Here is a 23,491-nt window from a genome sequence, read left to right as displayed (position 1 = left end):
GGGCGAGTAATTAATGACAGAATTTTCATTTTTGGGTGAACTATCTCTTTTAAGTCTTTAACAAATTCTCCTTGTGCCTTAAAATAAGAAAATTTTGTACACTACCGTTTAAAAAGTTTGCAGTCAGACGTTCTTTTGAATTTGAAGAATCCTGAACAAAATGTATCACAGTTTTCACAAAAATATTTAGCAGCGTCTTCATTATATAGTTGCCTTAAAATATGCTGGTATTATATAATTCACCACTGTTAGAGAAAACACATTTTGGTCTTTTCACAGTGACTGAGATATAGCCCTAGTGACAATTACACTATAAAAATTTTTTTTTTTTAAGTTGTTAATAAAACATATTGTTGGAGTATGTTTTTCTAGAAAATACTATTTCAGTCTTTCTACTTCAAAAAATTCTGTTTAATTCAGTATTTCTTTGTAATTATTTGTGAAATTTACTAGCAATTTTCGAGTGAAATTTGTTTCTACACCAATTTTTTTTTTTTTTTTCTTCAGTGTAGCCTTGGTCTGCTCATTGCACACTCTTGAACAGATTGTGTAGTTGTACAAAGTGACGACACCGCTAACAACCTTATTTTTCCTCAGGTTGAGCTCATTGTAGCCACATCTAACAAGAGAGCCCAGCCAGAAATGGAGAGTGCAAGAGTAAAATAGAGAGAGTGAGGGAGGGGGGAAGTTGGAGAGAGGGAGGAAGGAAAGCGAGCCCAGTGATGGGTAGCTGTGAGTCTGCAGTGCCTGACCCTCCCACAATGGGCCCGGCCCCCTCACCTGCCAATCACTTTTGTGCATCGTCTTCTGTCTTACCTTCAGCTTTACCCCCTCCCTCCCAGACACCGTCCCTGTATCTTTACACCCGTGCAGAGACTCCCCTCGTTGTGCACATGTGCTGTGTGGAGTTGGACAGTCTTTGATTAGTACAGATAATAAGGCCTCAGCGAGTCGTCTGTGAAATGCCATGCTTTCTGTCGCACCTTCCCAGTGTGAGTAATGTTACACTGATTCGCCGTCCTCACTTACAGTGTGTAGATTTTCAATAATAACTGTTATTCTTATTCTTATTATTAATATTGTTCTTACTGTTGTTATTAGTATTAAATACAAAAGCAATTGTATGTGTCACTTACACAATTCACGTTCTGGATGCCAATGATTTGTAATTTATGCCTTTTCTTTTCCGAACATTTTTGGAGAGCATGATTTTTTCATTATATCCAAAGCCGTTTATGTACAGGCTTCTCAGTGTGATTCACATCCAACGCTTCGTCTGTCCATGTGTGTTCAAACGTTAGTGGACATTTGTTGGTATGTGTGACTGTTTTGGGGCAGATTCTACCAGAGCCTGATAAAGAACGACGTGACGTTCGGGGGTCTTCCAGCTTTAGTCATTATTTCTCGGATCATTTGCTCAGATTTGGAATAATTCAGCAGATTTGCTGTCAGTTGGCGAACTTCATATTGGATGAACAATTCCTTGTTCTGAAAAGCCACAATTGTGCTTTATATGTAACCTGTTGCAACGTTAGTATTAGATTTTAGTGTTGCGATATTTCACATTTTTTTCGTTTCTTCTTCAGCTGAGCCAGTGGTGTTAGGTTGGACCGACTGAATCAAACTAAAAGCCATACCTCAGCTGAACATACAGTAGGCATACCAGATGATGACCTCCTCATTCGTGTGTTTTCTCGGACTATGGAAAGATGTGGACATCCAGTGACATCATTAGAGGAGATAGTTCTCAAAAAAACAACTATTGTATCTCAGCACTAGTCATAGTGGAGGTTTAAAGTCATTGGAGGCCATTGGAGAGCAGCTGATTGAAGGAATTTTGGTGGGTTTTTAGCTGACGGAGTTGCATATTTTTGCTTTTTTGAGTTTTTTTTGCTCTTATATTTTGACATTTTATATTTTTCATGACATATAGCGTTGACTTATCGATATTACTCATTCTATTTTTGAGAGTTTATATATAGTTTGTTTGTCGTCGGTGTGTGAGACTTTTAAGGAGAGTGAAAATGTTGTTACCCTGGATCCTTTTTAAAGTGTGTTTACCCTTTGGATGGGCAAAGTGCAAGGAGCATGAAAGTCTTTCGAAGAATGAAGAGGTTTGTAGTCGAAATCGGCAGCAATAGTATTATATGTCAGAAGATGGTAAGATATAGTTTATGGAGTGCATGTCACACCTCGTACAACTTTATACTGGTTTCACTCTACTTCTAAAGGGTTTGAACCGTGGTGAACTGACGTGTCAGTGTGACTATTTTATTGACCTTGTGTCCTCGGGTTGTATTTATTTATTTGATATTATTATCGCAACTTCTTACATGCTTCTTACGTTTGTGTACGACACTTTGTCTAATGTTTGAACTCACTAGCTTTGAGCCACTTCATATCGATAATGACTACTGATCTTTTTTGTTGTTATTATTTGAAAGAAATTGTCTCTCACACAGATAAAAAGAGGCAATCTTTTAAAATCCAATCAAAATATTTCTCTCAAACAAAGCGACCCTGTGAGGCACGTGTACTTGTGTTTGTGCTCCGGTGTTCTGCTTCTGTTACAGTTGCGTCTCATTCTTCAATGCTTTATCTCATGCAAAACTTCACCTGTGTTTATACGAGTGATCAGAGTTCCACACCTGTCCGCTCCCTAAAAAAATCTCACAAAAAAAACACAAACAAAATAAAACGGCATGTAAAAAGTGTACTGTTCTCTGTGTGTTTAGCAACGAAAATAAACATGTTGAAGAGTGAAAGTGCACATCGCTATTAAAACAGGACACACAGTATTGAAACTGCAGTTTACATGCATTTCAGCTGGAATTTCTTTGCATGATAGTCACTTGAACACTAGGTTTGGTGTTATTTATCTTTTTGATTTAATTTTTTCTATTGAATGCTGGTTTACCTAAACCTTTCTCTTATCTGTTTTACCAGCTTTGTTAAGTGCATATATATATATATATAATATTTTTGTCCCAAAATTATGCTGACAATGGCTGTGTAAATGACGAAGACTATAGCTACGAAATGTCGGTGATTATGGAAATGGTGATATTTCTATGGCATGCTTTTGTATTAAGCTCATTGTTGTCAGTGCAGGGTGACTGATATTTATATTAACGACTATAAGATTTCTCATTAGTATGAGACTGCTTGACTTCAGAGAAGCACTTGCAATATTAGCTAAATATGCATGGGTTTTTTCGAAATCACTTTAAAGCTAAATTTGTATTGGCAGTGACATAGATCTGCTGTTTGTGCTTTGCGGATATTCACCAAACCTGAATGGCCAATAAAATCATGGATTGTTTCTGACTTTTATGACTAACTTAACCATTACAGCTTAGTAGATAGTGGAGATCCAGAGTATTTTTACCTGCACCGACAACATTGTCCATCTTTAAGCACAGGACTGTTTCCGTTCGACTTATCACTATCACTTCTCTGATTGGAAACCGTACCGGATAGTTTCTCTGAAGTTGAGTTTTCTCACAGTAGCCCTCTGTTAGTTTTGTTTTTCTGTATAAGATAATATTCTTTGATTTCTGAGGATTCTTACTCTTGTTATTTCTCTGTTCTCAAACATGCTGTGTATTCCCTGACTTAAGCAAATGTGTTCAAAAGATATAAATAAATGATTTAAATACTGAAGAATCTTGTGCATGTATTCAAAATTGACAAGCAATATGTTTTTAAAGGGTTTTTACTTGAAATAATGCATGCTGATGGCTTATACCATCAATCAACAACCTCATAGCTCCCAGTTGGTCTATTTCAACATGTTAAAAATCAATTCCACTATGGAGAAAATGAATGGGATTTTTACTTCCTTAACCTGACTGTTGCATTCTATTTGAGGGATTTTTAAAACTCATTTCCAGGCCTGCCAGGTTATGGAAATAAGTGCAATCTTTAAATCACGTAATATTTAATATTGAGGGTTTTGAAGGAGACATTTTACACTTCTCAGTAAGCTGTAATGCAAATGGGAATGGCTTTTTCAACCACTTTTTTATCTTTATTTTCCATTAGCATTTAAAATGCATTTTAATAAAAAATTCTACCTTGGGGAAAAATTTACTTTTTTTTTGTACTTTTTTTAAAGTTTAAAAATGTCACCTTTAACATGGAGTGATCAAATGTATGAATGCAAAAGGAAATGTAAATTGCTTTGGATAAAAGCATATGCCAAATGCATTAATGCAACCTTTGTAATTCTGCTAGATTTGTGCGCTTTCGTGCTTTGATTTGTTTGCATTTCTAAATGGTCACCCTCCATATTCTTAAATGGAATTTGTAGTGACCTATTTACATTCTTCACTAATTAAAGTGTTTAATGAAAACATGGGCAATTCAATACTGCATGTCAAACACCACATCAATCATCATCAAATAAATTACACTGTAAAAAACAGCACACACACAACGTCAAAACTCTAAACAGTGCCATAAAAATCACATTCATACAAACCAAAAACTAACATGGTTTTCCATAAGCAACATAAGAATCAGTATGCTTCTCAAACATGCAAACAAAAAGCACTGTATACTGTTATCAGGCCAGTTTAACTAGTCTCTCACTGGCCTCCCAAAGTTTTTTTGCTACTCCAGAATCTCTAGCGAAGGCTCTTAGATGAGCCCGCCGACAGTCAGTGAAGTATCCTCCGTTGTGCGGCAGCACCTCGTCTGATACAGCGCAGTAGACCACCGTCTGCGCCCCAGCCTCACACGAAACAAAAAACATGAACATCACCACCTGCACCAGGATCCGGAACAGAACTGAGTAATGACAGGTCCAGTTACTCTGAACGTAACCTGAATGAGACAAAAGATACAAGATGAACTTCACAATAATCACCTTCAGATAAGGTGAAGATCACTATTATTACTGCTCACACTTAGGGACACCAGGAACACCCTAGCAACCACATAGCAACCTTTTCTGCAGTTATAGAGAAAGTCGGGCTATATTTTAGATCTCACCAGGGTGAACGGCATACGCAGTAATTCCTTTCCCCTCCATCATGTGAGCGAGCTCCTGTGTGAAGTAAATGTTGGCCAGCTTGCTGCGGCAGTAGGTGAAGAACGGGAACAGGTTGTAGTTGAGATCTTGGAAGTCTAGCTTCTGGTACTTGTAGCTGGAGCAGGTGAGGGTGATCACTCTGCTCGGTGAGCTCTCTTTCAGTCGCGGGAGAAGAAGGTTTGTCAGTAAGAAGTGGCCAAGGTGGTTCACACCAAAGCACATGGAGAAATCATCATCTGTCCAGTCGAGAACGCTGGGCATGCCTGAGGGGAAAAAACATATATTTGATGAAAGCACAGTAAATTTGTAATATTGTGAAATATTATTACAATTTAAGAAGTTTGTGACTGTAATTTATTTCATGCTGATTTGGTGCTCTTGAAACATTTCTTAACGTTGAGTTTTTGCCGCTTAATAATATTGTAGAAATCGTGGTACACTAGATAGGGCCCTAACTTGTGTGTGTTTTTTGTTATTAAAAATAAAAAATAAGCAAGCCCAGCCCAGGTGACAAAAAGTAATGCAAAAGTAACGTTATACATTACTTTAAATAAAAAGTAACTAAGTAACGCAATTTGTTACTTTTTTAAGGAGTAATATTGTAATGCATTACTTTTAAAAGTAACTTTCCCCAACACTGTCTAGAGCAGGGGTGCCCAAACTCGGTCCTGGAGGGCCGGTGTCCTGAAGAGTTTTGCTCCAACCCCAATTAAACACACCTGAACCAGCTAATCAAGCTCTTACTTGGCATACTAGAAACTTAAAGGCAGGTGTGTTGAGGCAAGTTGGAGCTAAACTCTGCAGGAAGGCTGCGCCCTCCGGAGGTCGCATCCTCTGTAGGATGAATATACGAAGTGTCCTCAACCTAGAATTAAACGAGACGGCCTTCGTAGTTAATGAATGTAGCATGCCATCAGTACTTCAGTGTTGGTTAGTATACCTACGTACTTATTTATAGAATATCTATTTTATATTATATTTATTTATCCTACCTTTCAAAATATTAGAAAAATATGTTTTTAAATTCGTTATTTGAAAAAAAGATATAGTACAACTGTCATATTGCAAAAATTGTAAAAATTTAAAATAACGTTTTTTAATTTTTATGTATTTTAAAATGTAATTTATTCCTGTGAAGGCAACGTTGAATTTTAATCTCTAATACGCAGATTTGTTGCTCAAAAACATTTCTTATTATTATCAATGTTAAAATTCTTTGTGCTGCTTTCGATAAACAGAAAGCTTTTATTTGAAATATACATCTTTTGTAACATTATAAATGTCTTTAATTTATCTATAACGTACGATTAACTCATTTGCTTGGTTAGTTGCCTGTTTTCATAACATGTGAGTTTTGTGCATCTCAGAAGCGTGGAGATTGACAGTAGGTGAGCTACAGGTGGACTGTGGTCCCAGATGTCAGGATGGAGTGGACAGACTGGCTGTATGCAGGGGGTTGTTAACTTGCTGCAGAAATGACATTCTTGTCAGTCACCATGGCAAAAAAAAGGGTACATAAGCAGTGCATAGATTGCTTTTTCTAAGAATGATCCAAAGTGGAACATATAATTACTTACTCTTTATTTTGTTTTATCAGACTTGTCTTCTCCTGAATGGGTTGTTCCCCTTCATCTCAGCTCTTTGTGAAGAAAAGCTTGACTGTCATTACTATGTTTTTCAAGGTACAAGCTCTCTATCATCACGTGTCATTCTGTAGATTGCTAGGTCCATACATGACTGCAGTGACAAAAGTTGTATGCATATGTGTTTTGTAGTGTTTACCATTTGGCTGAAGAGGCTGAAAGAGTGCCTCAGTGAGGTTTGGGAAGTTACTGGTGCTCCTTTCGATTCAGACCTCCAGCAGCACCTTATACAAATCATCTGGAGCAAAGCAGAGATCCCAGTAAGCCTTTTGCATACAATGAATTTGAATATTGAAAACATTAATTTATTCATATATTTGTTATTATTATTATTTCAATTAATTGTCTTGATTTAACATTAAAATAACAAGTGTTTTTTTCTGTACCTATTGCTATAGCCTCACTTTATATCATAGGCTGGTCATTTGAGCCAGTCTCAAATGTTGACCAGAAACAACTGAAGGAAATTAAAACAATCAAGATCCGTTTACTACGTTGCCCTGAAATCAGGCTGTAGATCTTATTACACCCTTCATGTTCTTGAGTGAGGGGGGCGTGTTAGACATTGTATTCAGTAATCTTTAAAAACAGACTGGGTTTGGACTTGGCCAGGATTTCCGCCCAGCCCTCATGTGAGGTCAGTGAAACACCAAACTGCTCTACATGTCATGAGAAAAATCCCACAGCCTTATAATGCTTTTAAATCCCTTCTCATAAGAACGAAAAGATCATGATTGCAAGAATAGTGGATGGGTGTGGTGGTTGTTGTTGTTTTTTTACAATGTCTGGAAAGGTTCTCTTTTAATAACAGCATCCATCATCTGAAGGCCAACCTGAAGAAGGCGCTGTTGGACCAGAACGTGTAGTACAAGGGAGCATTCTTGACAGCATTAGTTGAGGTTATGACCCCAGAGGAAGAGAGTCTTGCCCTGCCTGGTCCCTATCCTTCAGGGTTTGAGGAGACATGGCTGCAGGAGTGTGCGGAGCTTCTGTTTACTGATCTGGAGTCAGACAGAGGAGGACCTGTGCTGATCTCCATGGCACATAAGCTCACCTGTCATGCAGCCAAATGTTAATGTGTTTAGCTTGATGTTATTAGATAGTCTTATTGTTCTTTATATTTGTTTATATTTAATATTTTTGTGAAAACTGATTCATTTTTTTCTATTTTTCTATATTTTTAATGTATAGAAAGGCCAAAAGAACAGCATTTATTTGAACTAGAAGTCATTTGTAACAATGTAAAAGTATTAACTGTCACTTTAGATCAATTTAATGCATCCTTGCTGAATAAAACTATTAATTTCTTTCAAAAGAAATTCTTACTGACCCCAGACTTTTTGAATATCTTGCGACGCGTTCAATAGTGATCTTCAAAAATAAGAGCTGACAGTGTTTTCGAATGAGAGTAGACCTCAGATTCAGGGCTGGCTCCAGTCAATTCCAGATTTCTCTTTTTTTCTTTTTCTTTTTTTTTTCCTTTTGTAATATTTTTGTTCCACTCAGGGGACCGCTAAAGGTGTTTGTTCTGTTTTATGTCAACTTATGTTTCTGAGAAATCCAAAGGTCTTCACAGATGGCTCATGGATTTACCGGTGCTCAAACTCTACTCTGTTTGCCTGTCTGTCACTCTCTCATTCTCTCAGTGTGGACTTGTCTTTGCTCCAGCGCTGGTGTAGCTTATTAGAGAAGCACAGATGTCCTGAAGCTCCCGAGGCCTTCAGAACAGCCTGTGCACAGGCTCTGTGTCTGTGTGGCGTCCACGTAGTGACCAGGAGCCTGACGGGCATCCTCACGCATAATGAGCTCTGTACCAGGTATATTAAAAATGTGTGCTTTGAACAACTCAGTTTGGGCAGTGAGCTAGACAGGGAAGGACTAGAACCAAAATAAATAGTGCATTGTCAGGAAGTTTTATATTTCTGTCTAGTTAGATTTGCAGATTCATTGCAAGGTCATGTTTCTGCATCTGGTTCAGGCTTTGGTTTTAGATTTGTTGTTTATTATTTAATGATTTTGTGAAGGAAGTATTTGATGTAGAACTAAATTTCCATCCCGTCTGTATTTTGAAGCTTGATCAGCACAGGTATCTACCTGCTTCAGGACGAGAGTCCACAGGTGAGAGCGAAGACGGCTGTCTTTGCCTCTCTGCTCTGCTGTTCTGTCCGACGTCCAGAAGATCCACAGAAATGCTTCTACATGCAGGTGAACCGGGCTCTGCGCTCACTGCTGGACCTGCTCTTGGAGGAATTCTGGGATGCAAGTGGTGCTTTGGAGGCCTTAGTGTGCCACTTACCAGACTGTGATCTGAATGCTGTACTGACGGAGGCCAAAGAGACACAGTATGTCAGTCCCACATTCAGAAATGAAAATTATTCAGGCCAATCATTATTTCCTATTTGTGTATATTATTATAGAAATGGTATGCACTATTATGTGAAAACTATGTAGCATTAGACAGTAATTTTGTTTACTATTGTCATAGTTTTACTTACTATCATAGTTTTAAGCCCACATTCAGTTTTAGAGTTTTTATCATTAACATTCAAAATTTTGGGGTCAGCAAAAAAAATATCTTATTCTTATATATTTTAAATGCTGTCCTTTTGAACTTTCTGCCTGGAAAAAAGTATCATCGTTTCCACAAAAATATTAAGCAGCACATCAGTTTTCAACAGTGATGATAAAAAAATGCTTCTTGAACACTAAATCAGCAAATTAGAATGATTTCTGAAGCATCATGTGACAGAGAAGACTGATGTAATTGCTGCTGAAATGTTTTTACATTTGAATAATATTTCACAATATTGTTGTTTTTACATCAAAAATGTATTTACATTTATTTGAATCAAATAAATGCAGCCTTAGTGAGCATAAGAGACTTCAACATTAAAAAAATCTTACAGACCCTAAACCTTTGAATGGTGTTGTAGATTTAAAAAATCTTATATAGGTTTTAATCTTTATACCATTTATTATATTTTACCTGGCTTTTGCAAAGGAAACACATACAAACTTCCTGTTTTCTTCTGTCTCTTACTTTTTTGTGTTTATTTGGTTGTTGTTTTCTTATGTTGGTCAGATGTCGCAGTTTGTATGAGCGAGATGAAGCAAATGTGTTTGCAGAGCCATCTGTGATCTCAGAGGGCCTGTTGCCACACCTGTTGAATCTAGTTAAACATTACCCAGAATCCTCCACTCTCGCCAAGAACCTCGAGCACTGGGCCCGAAACAGTGCAGCCATTGTCAAAGAGAATCTCTCAATTTGTATGCAACTTCAATTAGGTATATATAAGATTTGCCAGATAACCATAATGATTGTTTTTCTTTATTATTGCATGAATTATCACTAATTAACTTCCTGATGCTCTGTTGTAATTGAATCAAAAACCTTATAATTACAATTAATATGATCTGTAATATTTATTTATTGTTTGTATGTAGTCGTTGTTGTATGTTTACGTGCCAATTATGTCTCTCGTTTGTTGTCTAGGCGATGTCCTGAATCCTGATTGGCTGAGTTTGCTAATAGAACCCCGTTTCCATGGCGCTCTTTCAGGCCTGTTCACTAGGGTGATTGTACTGCTCCAGCTGCTCAAGAAGTGTGATTCCATACGACCCCTACTTGACCCTTTGAATTTATCTACAGACCTTCAGGATATTCACAGAAGGTTTGTCCTAAATGGAGTCTTCCTTCCTCAGGTCTTCATTGATGCACTAAGGACAGATTAATCCAGTGTCGTCACAGATCAGGGTTGCATTATTGCAGTTACAGGCTTAATTGAGCACAAAAAATAGATTAGTCATTATTGATCTGGAAAAGCTGGCTCTTCATCGCCATATTGGGTGGAAACTATTCGCAAGGAAAAATAACAGTCCTTTGTTGTGCAATACAAGATGGATAATAAAGAAAACTTGTCTACTTCACCAGCCAAAATCAAACACCAACTCCAGATAATTCTCGAAGACAGCAGCTCTGTAAGTGTAGCACATCTAAATCTGAAATAGCTGAAAGATGCCATTGTTTCTGGATGGGTGGTGATTTCTGAAATAGAGCACACTGCAGGCGGGGACAAACAGACTCAGCAAGCATCTGAGGATGGTACATACATTTTCAGCCAAATCTCTCTTTTGAACCAAATGTGATTCATTCTTGTATATTGATGTGTTTTATATATTTAATAAATAAAGATCGAATAATTTTTTAGAACTTACTGGCTAACACTGATCTGTGATCCCAATAACAAACATTTGGCACTGTGTGCCAGAAAATGAATGCTGCTTATTTCTAGCTGATTGATGTTTTGATAGCCAATCTCTGCAACCTCAGAGACTCGTTGTTTTTATGTGGAGTGGTGGCTCACGGTTCGCTGTGATAACACTTCACAAAAGCCCAAACCGGTTTGAGCTGCCTCACACCAACCTCACAGCATCTTCTGATACACACACAGCAGCTGCTCTCATTCACTCTTTTCCTGTGGTTCATTCTATCCTAATCCTTTCTTATATTCCCACTACATATTTTATCATTTTATCCCACTGGTTTGATATTTTTGCGTCTTTACTTCTCACTCTGTACCCCTTTTTCATCCTCATTGCGTCTTTGTGTAAGCCACTTCTATACTCAGGTTTCCACTGCAGGGGTAAATGCATCAAACAGTGATGTAATGGTTTTTGCGGCAACAGTAGAGTTGCCCTACGATAACAGCAGGGGAGGAGTGCCTGCTTTATGCCACATTTGAGGCTCCTCTCCCAGGTTAAGTGTGCATTTTCTGCCCTCAGCACAGGGCTAGTTCATGATTCATGGTTGGAATATGTACTCAGTTGCTGTGCAACACTCCTGTGTGTCACAGGACACAGTGTTAGGACGCAGCTGGGTATCCCAGTAGCCATCAGTGGAGCAGATGGTCTGAGTTTACAGCAGACGTTGAAGTGATTCGCACTCCTCTATGAATGCTGCAATTGTATTATAAATGACATATTGATTATTTTAGAGTCTAGAGGACCTTCAGGTGGATTTCTTGGGCGGGTGGCATTTTAAAATGTATAAAATCTGGGGGGAAAACATGAATAATTACATTCAGAATCAGAATGAGCTTTATTGCCAGGTATGTTTACACATACGAGGAATTTGTTTTCGTGACAGAAGCTTCCACAGTGTAACAGAATGACAGTGACAGAACAAAAAACACAGATAATAAAAATAAAAATAGAACAAGTAAATAAGGAATAAAAATATATAAATTGACAATTGTGTGTGCAGGTATATTACAATAGACAGTTTTTTATTTATTTATTTAAAAAAAAAAAGACTTCAAGAGCAGTCTGTATTATTGTTTGATGAAATATAACATTTTATATTAATTTTAGAAATATTTGAAATAATGTTTTATTATTTATAATGAGAAAAACGATTTGGAGAAAATTAGTCTTTTTGCCACTAAAAAAACAAGAGCTCATAACTTTCACATGGGCTATAAATGGACTATTCTTTGTTTCTTTATTAATTCAGGCTATTTTAAAAGAGAGTTGTTGAATGCGAGACATCTGTGTGTGCAAATTAAATATATGGAAGTCTTTTTACAGGCTTGGCTTTTTCCACTCATTATCTTCTGTCTTCTCCATACTAACCCACAGTTCACTTCCTGTTTACCTCGGATGGAGAACCAGTATTGACTGAAGATATGGTAAGTTAATCTGCCACTGGATTAGTTATTTTTTTATTCACAGTAGTTATGTTTGATTTTAATGAATCTTTGGACTGTATACTATTCATGGTAATGGTATAGTACTGTTTGTCCTTGGTTCTATTTTGGAGTAAATAGGAAGTTTTATCATGTTTATTCACTATATTGTTTAGGACAATGCATGTGTGTTCTATTCTGAAAGCTTTCAGTATGTTCACATTATTATTATTATTATTATTTAAATAACACTTTTTAAACAAACCAGTCAAACAGAATTTCATTTTCAGGTAGAATTCCTGGGACAACCAGGAGTAATAGCTGGATGTCAAAAACAGCAAGGACATAATCAACCAACTTTAAAACAAAGAAACGCTGTAGTCACTGAATGCCTGAGCTCTCTCCCACTCATCTGCTTGGGTCCACAACTCACAAAAAAAGCTGCCAACTTGACTGGGGTTCGAAACTTTGTGTAATTTCTTGGAAAAGAAAGTGGGTCAGTTAACCTGGCAGGAGTACCATGGAAAGGAAGCAGACAATCTGGTCTAATTAAATCTGATTGCTTACTTCCATGCTCCAAAATGCAGTGAAAACCCTCAACATACCTTCCAAAATGTCAAAAAATGCATATCTATCTGATACATCAAGACATGGTACCTAGAGATTAATGGTGAACTGTAACTAATGAGTTAAAGCAGAAAATGCGACACTGCAGTTACTGTGCTAAACTGTGCTGAACTATTAAAAACAGACCGTTGTATTCATAATAGTTGTGTACTGTACTTGACAAAGAGGAATGTTAGTACAGAGTTGTCCAGAATGTACCACTGAGACACTGACAAAAAGAGTATAACTATGAACAAAACAATAGAGATTGTGTGTGTTTTTCATCCGTTCTGAGAGGACAGCAGTTTCAGTAGCCTACACGGATTGTGTCACATCACTAATTAACCCTGCGTTTTCCTCCTTTTAATAGTGTCTCCTCAGGGGACCCTCTGTTTCGTTGTAAATAATAGAGGCACTCATTATTATTCCTGATCTCCTAATGCAGTTCTGCTCTGTCAGATTCGTAGAATGGATGAAGTGAATGAATTGATAGTGCTGTAATGATGAATTTGTGTACAGGGTTTTGGCCTATTTCATTCCTTGCAAACCCATGATGCATGGAAGCTCATTCAGTCACACAGCTTTCATCAGAAAAGAGGCTAATATTATGAATTTGCTTTAAATCGTAATTTGCCAAGCTAAGGAAATGTGTCTCATAAAAAGGCCAGGTTGTGTCATCTGAAAATTAAATCAAAACGCATAATATTATAATATTCATAGACGGCATAATACAAATATAATAATATATATAAAAAAATCACATAATAACTAATAATCATCATTATAATTTATATAATAATAATCATAATTGTAGAGTTTGATACATTTGAATGAATTATGCTATATAAAATGTATATTTAAACATAATACATAATTCTATAAGAACTATTACATATTAATACAAATAATTTCTATATATATATATATATATATATATATATATATGATATTCAATTTATATTTTATTATTAACTAATACTAACATTTAAATAATACATTTATATAGAGAGAATTTTCTTAATATCAATTACTTTTGTCAAATGTGAAATATTTGTGTTTTTATTACAATATTTCATAATATATTAATGGTTGTTGTTGTTATTATTATTTGTATTATTATTCAAATAAACCCAATCTATCGTTAGCTGGAACATTCCGGCCATTTCGTCCATTATAATTCGCATGCACCGTGCATCATTGTGAGGGAACTGTCTCTAGGACCCGGAGGACGCGGCGTCACTGCAAAGGGACTTTCTGCTATCAGTGCACAGACAGACGGGTTGTTTACCAGCTCAGAGCTCAAAACAAGAGCACGAGAGCAGTGTGGCTCGAGTTACCACAGGCTCTTCCTTTTAACAGAGCGTTTTCGTTTCGATTCGTCATGAATAATAATTGTTCTTGTTGTTAATAACATCGAGGAATGGAAATGTGTCAACTGCTGTACTTTGTGTTTCTGTTCTGCTCTGGTTTGGTGGACTGTCTGTCTGTTGTTGAAGGTAAGATCCTTTTCAATGTGTTGCAATAACTTTCTAAAAAAAAGTATATATATATATATAATCTATATTTTTTTTTTTCATACCATTTTGCATTTTACATCAGTGTTTTTACATGATCACTACATATCTGTTCATAACAAAGCATGTTTTTTGGGGGAAAAGTATTGATTATTGTTTAGCGTAGTAAATGTAATTTAAACATGAAAATTTAACCACCTTATTCTAAATTGAATGGAACTGATCTTCCAAATCACATGAAGTTGATTTGTTTTCCTCAGAGTGTATACCATCTAATGGAGAGGACTATAGGGGAATGCAACAGAAGACATCCACAGGGAATATCTGCCTCAACTGGAAGAGTCTTAACTCACAGACAGGTAACTTATGTTTCTACTTTTCATGACTATTTGTACATTTTTACTATAAAATTTGAAATCAAACAACATCGCAAAACAATGTTATCATATTTGGGGAAATCAAGCTAGGATGCATACATCATGCATATTTACAGACTGTATCCATTAATTAGAGAATGCAGTTTGCAAACGGTCAATGTTGCTATTATAGATTTGTGCAATTATAGTTATGTATGATGTGGGCATGCTGCCCAGATGATATTATGAGCCCAACTCAAAAAGCTGAGCAATCACTCTTCTATAATCCAGACAAGGGCTTTTATGGGGATGTGCGTGTGGGACACATGCTCACACAAACAAAATATGTTTGGATAGAAAATATGAAGTATCCATTAAATCCTATTTTAAATGTTCATCGTTTTGTTTACTTCTTGCCAGATGTTGGAGATCACAATTTCTGTCGCAACCCAGATGGTTCAGAGAAGCCCTGGTGCTATGTCTCCGGGTCCGATGGAGCGACCAGAAAAGAATCATGTGACATAAGGACATGCCAAGGTAGCCATATTCTCTCCTAATTAAACAAAATATATATTTTTAAATCACAGCAGCTCATATACATTCATATAAATGTTCATTTTCTAAATTCTTGACATTAAATTAAACTTTTTTAATAAAATAAATATCACAAATCACTTGGTGTTTTGGGGGGGGGGAATAAACACTCCAGCGTGAAATGCAATTTTGATTTAGGAAAGTGATTTAACTCTTGTCTTTCTCAGGCATTTCACAACTGGGTCTTACTAACGTGCTACTCTGTTTCAAATATATCATACTTTTAGCTACACACTGTTTCTTCCAAGAACCTAGAGGTAGCTAGTTTAAAAATATGTACATAACGCAGAAATGTGCAAACTTACTTTTTGTGGGAAAAAGCAAATGGCATTAAGAAAACATTCTCTAGGGACTGAACAAGGTCAGCACCAAATATTTTAATGCGTTCACTTTCCCTAAAGCTTACTCTAAACACTGGCACTAAACAAAACTTTTCTTGTGCTATTAATCATTTTTCCATAAGCCAGCTGTCTTTTATTTGGTTTATTTAAAAAAACTCTTATTGAGACTATTAAGCCATTTTTAATCCACGCTGATGGAGTTTCCTTAGAATTATCTTTTAACTCGACATGCTGCAAGGAGAGAGATAACGTTGAACAACATGAGTCTAGACTCATCAAGCCTTGAGGTTTCCTCAGCTGGGGCAGACAAAGAAACAAGCACGGAAACTTGTTCTGATGCTGTTCAAGAGAAGGGGTAGGCCTCGCCCTCTGGGATTCTGATTGGCCGTGAGCAAGATGCACACCATGGCGACAGATACTGATTGGCTAGCTGAGCTGTGAACTCAGGTTCTTTAACTCTGCTGGAGTGTGTAAACAACTTTTTCAGAGTAGAGGGTGGTGGAAAAATTCTGAGAGCCGGACCACAGCAAGAGAAGTAAATGTTTATTGTTCTCAGCTGTGAATTCTTCCTGTGGGACCTCTGAAGCATATCACATCCACCTAATGTCCTGTTTAAATAAAAATAGCCAAAATTGATCTCATTATGCATGCTTCAAAAAGAAAAGAAAAAAAAAGACCTAGTAATGGCCTGATGTGTCTAGTAAAGGCTAAAGCTTCGTTTAGAAAAAGCATAACAGCACATTAGTATTTCTGGGTTTTGTGAATTGCGTTGACTCATTTCAGAATGTAATTAGCAACTATGACGAGCATGGATTGAATGGAACTGATCTTCCAAATCACATGAAGTTGATTTGTTTTCCTCAGAGTGTATACCATCTAATGGAGAGGACTATAGGGGAATGCAACAGAAGACATCCACAGGGAATATCTGCCTCAACTGGAAGAGTCTTAACTCACAGACAGGTAACTTATGTTTCTACTTTTCATGACTATTTGTACATTTTTACTATAAAATTTGAAATCAAACAACATCGCAAAACAATGTTATCATATTTGGGGAAATCAAGCTAGGATGCATACATCATGCATATTTACAGACTGTATCCATTAATTAGAGAATGCAGTTTGCAAACGGTCAATGTTGCTATTATAGATTTGTGCAATTATAGTTATGTATGATGTGGGCATGCTGCCCAGATGATATTATGAGCCCAACTCAAAAAGCTGAGCAATCACTCTTCTATAATCCAGACAAGGGCTTTTATGGGGATGTGCGTGTGGGACACATGCTCACACAAACAAAATATGTTTGGATAGAAAATATGAAGTATCCATTAAATCCTATTTTAAATGTTCATCGTTTTGTTTACTTCTTGCCAGATGTTGGAGATCACAATTTCTGTCGCAACCCAGATGGTTCAGAGAAGCCCTGGTGCTATGTCTCCGGGTCCGATGGAGCGACCAGAAAAGAATCATGTGACATAAGGACATGCCAAGGTAGCCATATTCTCTCCTAATTAAACAAAATATATATTTTTAAATCACAGCAGCTCATATACATTCATATAAATGTTCATTTTCTAAATTCTTGACATTAAATTAAACTTTTTTAATAAAATAAATATCACAAATCACTTGGTGTTTTGGGGGGGGGGAATAAACACTCCAGCGTGAAATGCAATTTTGATTTAGGAAAGTGATTTAACTCTTGTCTTTCTCAGGCATTTCACAACTGGGTCTTACTAACGTGCTACTCTGTTTCAAATATATCATACTTTTAGCTACACACTGTTTCTTCCAAGAACCTAGAGGTAGCTAGTTTAAAAATATGTACATAACGCAGAAATGTGCAAACTTACTTTTTGTGGGAAAAAGCAAATGGCATTAAGAAAACATTCTCTAGGGACTGAACAAGGTCAGCACCAAATATTTTAATGCGTTCACTTTCCCTAAAGCTTACTCTAAACACTGGCACTAAACAAAACTTTTCTTGTGCTATTAATCATTTTTCCATAAGCCAGCTGTCTTTTATTTGGTTTATTTAAAAAAACTCTTATTGAGACTATTAAGCCATTTTTAATCCACGCTGATGGAGTTTCCTTAGAATTATCTTTTAACTCGACATGCTGCAAGGAGAGAGATAACGTTGAACAACATGAGTCTAGACTCATCAAGCCTTGAGGTTTCCTCAGCTGGGGCAGACAAAGAAACAAGCACGGAAACTTGTTCTGATGCTGTTCAAGAGAAGGGGTAGGCCTCGCCCTCTGGGATTCTGATTGGCCGTGAGCAAGATGCACACCATGGCGACAGATACTGATTGGCTAGCTGAGCTGTGAACTCATGTTCTTTAACTCTGCTGGAGTGTGTAAACAACTTTTTCAGAGTAGAGGGTGGTGGAAAAATTCTGAGAGCTGGACCACAGCAAGAGAAGTAAATGTTTATTGTTCTCAGCTGTGAATTCTTCCTGTGGGACCTCTGAAGCATATCACATCCACCTAATGTCCTGTTTAAATAAAAATAGCCAAAATTGATCTCATTATGCATGCTTCAAAAAGAAAAGAAAAAAAAAAAGACCTAGTAATGGCCTGATGTGTCTAGTAAAGGCTAAAGCTTCGTTTAGAAAAAGCATAACAGCACATTAGTATTTCTGGGTTTTGTGAATTGCGTTGACTCATTTCAGAATGTAATTAGCAACTATGACGAGCATGGAGCATGTTTTCAGAACAAAACTTATTTTTTTCACCCCATCTATTTTCTAAATGCATGTTATTGATCTGAATGATTCAACCCATGCAAATGTTTCATTTTAATTTTTTTTTGTTTGATCAAAATCAAAATTCAAACTTCAGACAGACTTCTCTCTTGTGATGTATGCCCCATTTCTCCAGTCATTTAGTCCACTTACATATCACCCCTTTCTTACAATCAACTACAAGCTCGCATTCAGTTCTGCCTCCATCCAATCAACAACCGATGGATAAAAAAATATATATTTTTAATAGTCTGTTTCACTCTGGATGTCACAACAGGGATGGAAACATTTGTTGGTGCTTATGTTTCATTGTGAATTGTTTTTTTTTAGTTACAAAAATTGTTACAGTAGGAAAGGCATGGATGGTAGAGAACACAATTGTCAGTTGAGAGCACTCACTCCCAGACCAAAGTAGAACTGTTTAGTATAAATATTTGGTTAATGGGAGTGTAGAGCTTATATTAGCAGTGCAGATTGAGAAAATCAGAAAAACACTCATATCCTGTTCATCCTGTCACCCCATAGACCAAAACTCGACAGAAGCCACGGTTCCAAAAGAGTCTGTCCCCACTCAGGGACTCACCCCAAGAATGGTGGAGACCTTCGAAAATGTAGACTCCTTCCCCTCGCAGGTGGAGGGTGTGGCGGTGCAGCCCGTGAAGGGAGTCCGCCAGCAGGTCAGGAGTGGACCCAAGAAGAAAGACCTTGGGACTCTTGGTAGGTGTTGGGTTGAGATTACTAAAACCTCAAACTACATTCAAGAACCGAGAAGATCATGGGTATACTGGTTGTCTTTGCTACCCTGGCAGGTTATGTTCTCGCTGTCTTCATGATGGCCGTTATCATCCTACTTGGAGGTGGCATCACAATGGGATACTTCTACAAACGGTCAGTATAACCTGAAACACAATGTTTCATTACAGTGTGCACTTAAAGGGGTCATATGACGTGTAAAAAGAGTATAAGTCATTATAATCAGTAATGATGTCCCCACTGGATGCAACGAATGCCTCGTTTATAATGGTTTTTAATGTTTTTGTCTTGTCGCTCCGGCCGGACAGGGCATCACAATATGGTAAGGGGCGTAACATTTCCGTCACACGCTTGAGGTATTCGGCCAATCACAACGCACTAGATAGCTGGCCAATCAGAGCACACCTCGCTTCAGACCAATGAGCTTTGTAAAAATCGACGTGTTTCAGAAAGGCGGGGCATAGAGGAGAAACAATGTACAGTATGTGGAAAATAATGTGTTTTTTGAACCTTAAACCACATAAACACATTTCATTACACCAAATACACAAAATAATGTTCTTTTTAGCAGCATCATATGACCCCTTTAAGAATCGAGAATAGACGGATGATATCAATAGAAAAGGACAACAGACAAAATCTAGGCAAAAAAGGTACTTCAGTTCTTCAGAATGAGGAGACTTGAGATGAGATGTGTGGCCAGTACTTCATGTACAGTTCATAATAATTGTAGTTTCTTTTTGCTGGAGAGCACAGTTGTTCGGGATGGAGTCTGAACTTTTGAGATGTTGGTTTTGATCTACTCAGAGTAGCTCAGAGGTGATGTCTAAGGAACAGAGATAAAGGATGCGATTGGGTTTGCTACATGCTTACAAGGGAATAAAATGTTACGGATCACAAGGTCGGGCATCAGCTGGAAACACATACCAGGTTCATGTAACACTGTCATTTTAATGCCATTAGGCACATGAGAGAGATGGTGAGTGGGTGTAAATATTGGAGACATCTTGACTGTCTATATTTAGGACGTTTAGGAGTGGGTGTTGAGTTTGGGGAGGAACAGAAGGACTCTGAAAGCTGATATCAATAGAGATATCAATTGTTTTGTACATTTATAATCATAGTGTACCCAAACCCATCTTAAACTAGATGTGCTGCAAATGCAGGTTTGTAAGCCAGCTGTCAAATTTGAGGCTTCACTGTTAGGTAAATCTTACATTTCACCCTAAAATCATTTTTAAAGGGGTCATATGATGCGATTTCATGATGCCGCCCAAATGTGCACACAAAGAAAGGCGGCGTGGTTTCAGTAACCGCAGTTAGTGTTGAAGCAGCCATGTCAGGGAGACGCTGTGTGTTTCTAGGCGAAAGCAAAAGCACTTTTTGGCCTTCCGAAAGTAGATGCATTTAGGAATCTTTAAGAACAGCAATACATTTTATGGACGACCGTTTCGTGAACCTAGGAAAGGAGGTAATTCTGACTTTGCTATGACAATCTGGCGCTTCTGAATCAGCTACTGTTTTGTTATTAGTTTAAGTAATTTCTATTGACTGTTCAAATGCGGAGTTTTGTGCATCGTGTGTGTGTGTGTGTGCGCGCTTGTGGGAGCGAGAGAGAGAGACAGGGTCACATCACAGTGGAGTCAGCTGTCTTAACCGTGGCTTGTGTACTGCAAACACATACAAGCTTCATCCCTGTGACTGTCACGCGACTCTGTTCCCCTTTCGGGCTCTGTCTTTACATTTATTTTGAAAGATGAAGCTCGCGATTATGGTAAGAGGCGTTACATTTCCGACGAGTGCTTGCGGAGATCGGCCAATCACAATGCCCTGGGTCAGCTGGCCAATCAGAGCAGACTGTGCTTGTCGGAAGGAGGGACTTTGTAGAAAACGAAGCATTTGAGAGAGGCGGGGCATAGAGGACCTACAATAATGTACAGTATTTGAAAAATAATGTGGTTTTTGAACATTAAAGCATGTCAACATATTCTGTTACACAAAATACACAAAATAATGATCTTTAAAAAAAGCATATGACCCCTTTAAAATAATTTATCTTGTTGTTGGACCAAGTGAGATACATTATTCTCTGTCATAATTTATCAGAAGAAATACTGTAATACAATGACTTCTTTATTTAAATACACTGTAACAAATGCTACCATGAAAGGTAGTAAACTATGCTAAAACTAAATTTAATTAAATTTTCACAATACAAAAAAATAAATCTTGTTGGTTCAAAAATGTGTTTCATCTTTATAATTTCCTTTTTTCTTTTTTTTTTTACATGAAAAATTGGTCATAAAAATATTTTATATATATATATAAAAAAAAAAAATATATATATATATACATTATGGGATACTTTTTAAAAAGTAAAAAAAAAAAAGCAAAATTAAAATATTTTTATTTGTGGTGTCTGCCTTTATACCCCATTCTATTATTCATCCAGTTGATCAGTGACATAAACATGACGAAATCTTGGTGTTGTGGCAATGGTTGAAGTGAAATGGTTTTGTTTTTTGTCCCATAGGGGTCGTGACCTCAAGAAACAGCATGAGCAGCGGGTTTATGAGCGTGAGATGCATCGCATCACTCTTCCCCTCTCTGCCTTTGCCAATCCCACCTGCGAGCTGGTGGACGAGAACACCATCGTCATCACGGCAGAACCGAACAACCAGACCCCCACTCAGGAGCCGGTCGAGGGAGCTGACCCCCTTATGGGGACGGCAGGGACCCCTGGAGCTTGATGGAGGAACAGGATGAGCGCCTGGAAAGGCGTCTTGTTAAGACTCATCTATGCAGCACTGCAGGATCTCAGAGGACCAAACCCCTCTCTGCCTGTTGTCTCTTTTCTCTTTACCTTGCCTTTACAGCACGGTTTCATGGTAAAGGCAGGGCATGTGCCCTGAGAGAGCAGTGGAAAGCTTTTTTTGTCCCAGACAGTGTCCTTATTTCCTCAGCAAAGTTGTTGAGGAAAGTAGGACATGTGGGGATACACTGGAAAAGGTGATATGGTGGTTTTGTATTAATATGCATGTAAGGGATTCGCCTGGAGAAAAATTGCAAGTACTTTTTGTGCATATCATCACAAGGCATGAATTTTACCTGCTTGTTGAACTCCATTGAGAGGGCGACAGTCCAGTTAACAGCTCCATATCCTCTTATGAAGTGTCGATGGATCAGATCATCTGATGTTCTGGCGTTTTGAAAGAGAAGACAATCCATTCTTATCTTCTTTCCTGCCTTTTTCGTTGTTTATGTTCCTAATGCAGTTGTGGTGGAGAGTTGAAACTGAAATTGTACATGTGTAACTGAATCTGTTGCTCTACAGCTGGGCTGTTCATTCTGTAGGGAGCTTTGGTTAGCAACTACAGCTAATTGAGTTAATTGCCTTTGATAGCTCAATCATCTTCATTAGGCAGATCATGTGGCCTGGGACGCTAGAGCTAAGCTAGGTGAAGGTTTTGACTAAATTAAATGGAAAGCTTTACAGAGATCTTGCCTTGCCTTAGTAAATTACATTTGAATGTATTGTTGTTCCTGTGGCCACAATCTGATAAAGAGCAAGTGAGTGCTGTCATGACTTCAGTAAACCAGTCGGAGTGAGTCTGATTAGCGGTCTTTGGTTACATTTTCTATATCAGTGTTCATTTGTTGCTGACCATACAGATGGTCGGAAATAAGACGATGGACTTTAAAGCATGAACCTGAAACAGAGAGAGTACAAGATGACGTATTAAAATGTACTATGGTCTCATTTTATAGAGATTTTTTTTATTTTTTGATGTATGCATTTGTTTTCCCATGGTTGATTATACAACTGCTTGAGGTTCCAGAAGATCTTGTATTTTTATTTTTAGCAATGTTTTACTGCTATGAAATAAAATCAGTTTGAAGACAGTTATATTGTTGTCCTCTTTTGACATGTTCTTGTGGAATTTTTACACTACAAGTTCATGACGTGTTCCATGGATCACTTGGTAGCTGGGTTTACTTTCCTGCACATTATGGGAGTCAAGGGGCAAAAAAGTTCAGAATGGAAGATTTGCATACGGTATACACTGAATATTGGCTATTTGTTTGTAGTTATAAAAAGTACATAGAATCATAGTTACTCCAAAAAAATTTTATCATTTTTTTTTTTTTAAAGAATTTGTTCATTATGGCTACATTCATTTGGTCAAAAATGTAGTTAAAAATAAAATTGTGG

At 37.3% G+C, this 23,491-nt stretch overlaps 3 protein-coding genes and 1 long non-coding RNA gene across 5 annotated transcripts in view; all 4 read left to right on the top strand.

Moving 5' to 3' along the window:
* Positions 1-2,668, top strand: part of LOC107595950 (calcium/calmodulin-dependent protein kinase type II subunit gamma-like) — a 50,402-nt gene extending 47,734 nt beyond the window's left edge. The window contains exon 11 of the mRNA XM_016286552.1: positions 598-2,668. The gene's annotated coding sequence lies outside the window, so the exon portion shown is untranslated. The remainder of the gene's footprint in view (positions 1-597) is intronic.
* Positions 2,669-5,930: 3,262 nt separating this feature from the next.
* On the top strand, positions 5,931-6,916 carry LOC107595972 (uncharacterized). The gene is made up of 4 exons (XR_001610323.1): positions 5,931-5,965; positions 6,403-6,546; positions 6,633-6,717; positions 6,811-6,916. It is a non-coding gene; the product is annotated as an uncharacterized lncRNA (long non-coding RNA).
* Positions 6,917-8,223: 1,307 nt separating this feature from the next.
* LOC107595967 (uncharacterized) lies at positions 8,224-10,759 on the top strand. Its single transcript, XM_016286566.1, has 5 exons — positions 8,224-8,495; positions 8,751-8,796; positions 8,884-9,020; positions 9,761-9,963; positions 10,172-10,759. The coding sequence occupies exons 1-5, from the start codon at positions 8,224-8,226 to the stop codon at positions 10,408-10,410; spliced, it is 897 nt and encodes a 298-aa protein (XP_016142052.1). The 3' UTR covers positions 10,411-10,759.
* Positions 10,760-14,222: 3,463 nt separating this feature from the next.
* On the top strand, positions 14,223-23,075 carry LOC107595949 (phosphoinositide-3-kinase-interacting protein 1). Of its 2 annotated transcripts, XM_016286550.1 has the most exons (6): positions 14,223-14,464; positions 14,743-14,841; positions 15,259-15,375; positions 19,051-19,242; positions 19,335-19,413; positions 21,812-23,075. In XM_016286550.1, the coding sequence occupies exons 1-6, from the start codon at positions 14,389-14,391 to the stop codon at positions 22,026-22,028; spliced, it is 780 nt and encodes a 259-aa protein (XP_016142036.1). In that variant the 5' UTR covers positions 14,223-14,388; the 3' UTR covers positions 22,029-23,075. The 2 variants fall into 2 exon arrangements, with proteins under 2 accessions (XP_016142036.1, XP_016142037.1); XM_016286551.1 differs by lacking the exons at positions 14,223-14,464; positions 14,743-14,841; positions 15,259-15,375 and adding exons at positions 16,625-16,736; positions 17,154-17,270.
* The last annotated feature ends 416 nt before the right edge of the window (positions 23,076-23,491 follow it).

The sequence above is a fragment of the Sinocyclocheilus grahami genome, unplaced genomic scaffold, assembly GCF_001515645.1.
Source record: "Sinocyclocheilus grahami isolate Dianchi unplaced genomic scaffold, SAMN03320097.WGS_v1.1 scaffold211.1, whole genome shotgun sequence".
NCBI lineage: Eukaryota > Metazoa > Chordata > Actinopteri > Cypriniformes > Cyprinidae > Sinocyclocheilus > Sinocyclocheilus grahami.
The sequence above is the reverse complement of the archived record's forward strand: the minus strand, read 5'-3'. Positions and strand labels throughout refer to the sequence as shown.

Excerpts from the sequence above, each read along its gene's own strand:
- LOC107595967 (XM_016286566.1), top strand. The coding sequence starts at position 8,224 with ATGTTTCTGAGAAATCCAAAGGTCTTCACAGATGGCTCATGGATTTAC. Across the intron at positions 8,496-8,750 it reads CATAATGAGCTCTGTACCAG|CTTGATCAGCACAGGTATCT; the intron begins GTATATTAAAAA and ends TGTATTTTGAAG. Across the intron at positions 9,021-9,760 it reads ACGGAGGCCAAAGAGACACA|ATGTCGCAGTTTGTATGAGC; the intron begins GTATGTCAGTCC and ends TATGTTGGTCAG.
- LOC107595949 (XM_016286550.1), top strand. The coding sequence starts at position 14,389 with ATGGAAATGTGTCAACTGCTGTACTTTGTGTTTCTGTTCTGCTCTGGT. Across the intron at positions 19,243-19,334 it reads GAAAGACCTTGGGACTCTTG|GTTATGTTCTCGCTGTCTTC; the intron begins GTAGGTGTTGGG and ends CTACCCTGGCAG. Across the intron at positions 19,414-21,811 it reads ATGGGATACTTCTACAAACG|GGGTCGTGACCTCAAGAAAC; the intron begins GTCAGTATAACC and ends TTTGTCCCATAG.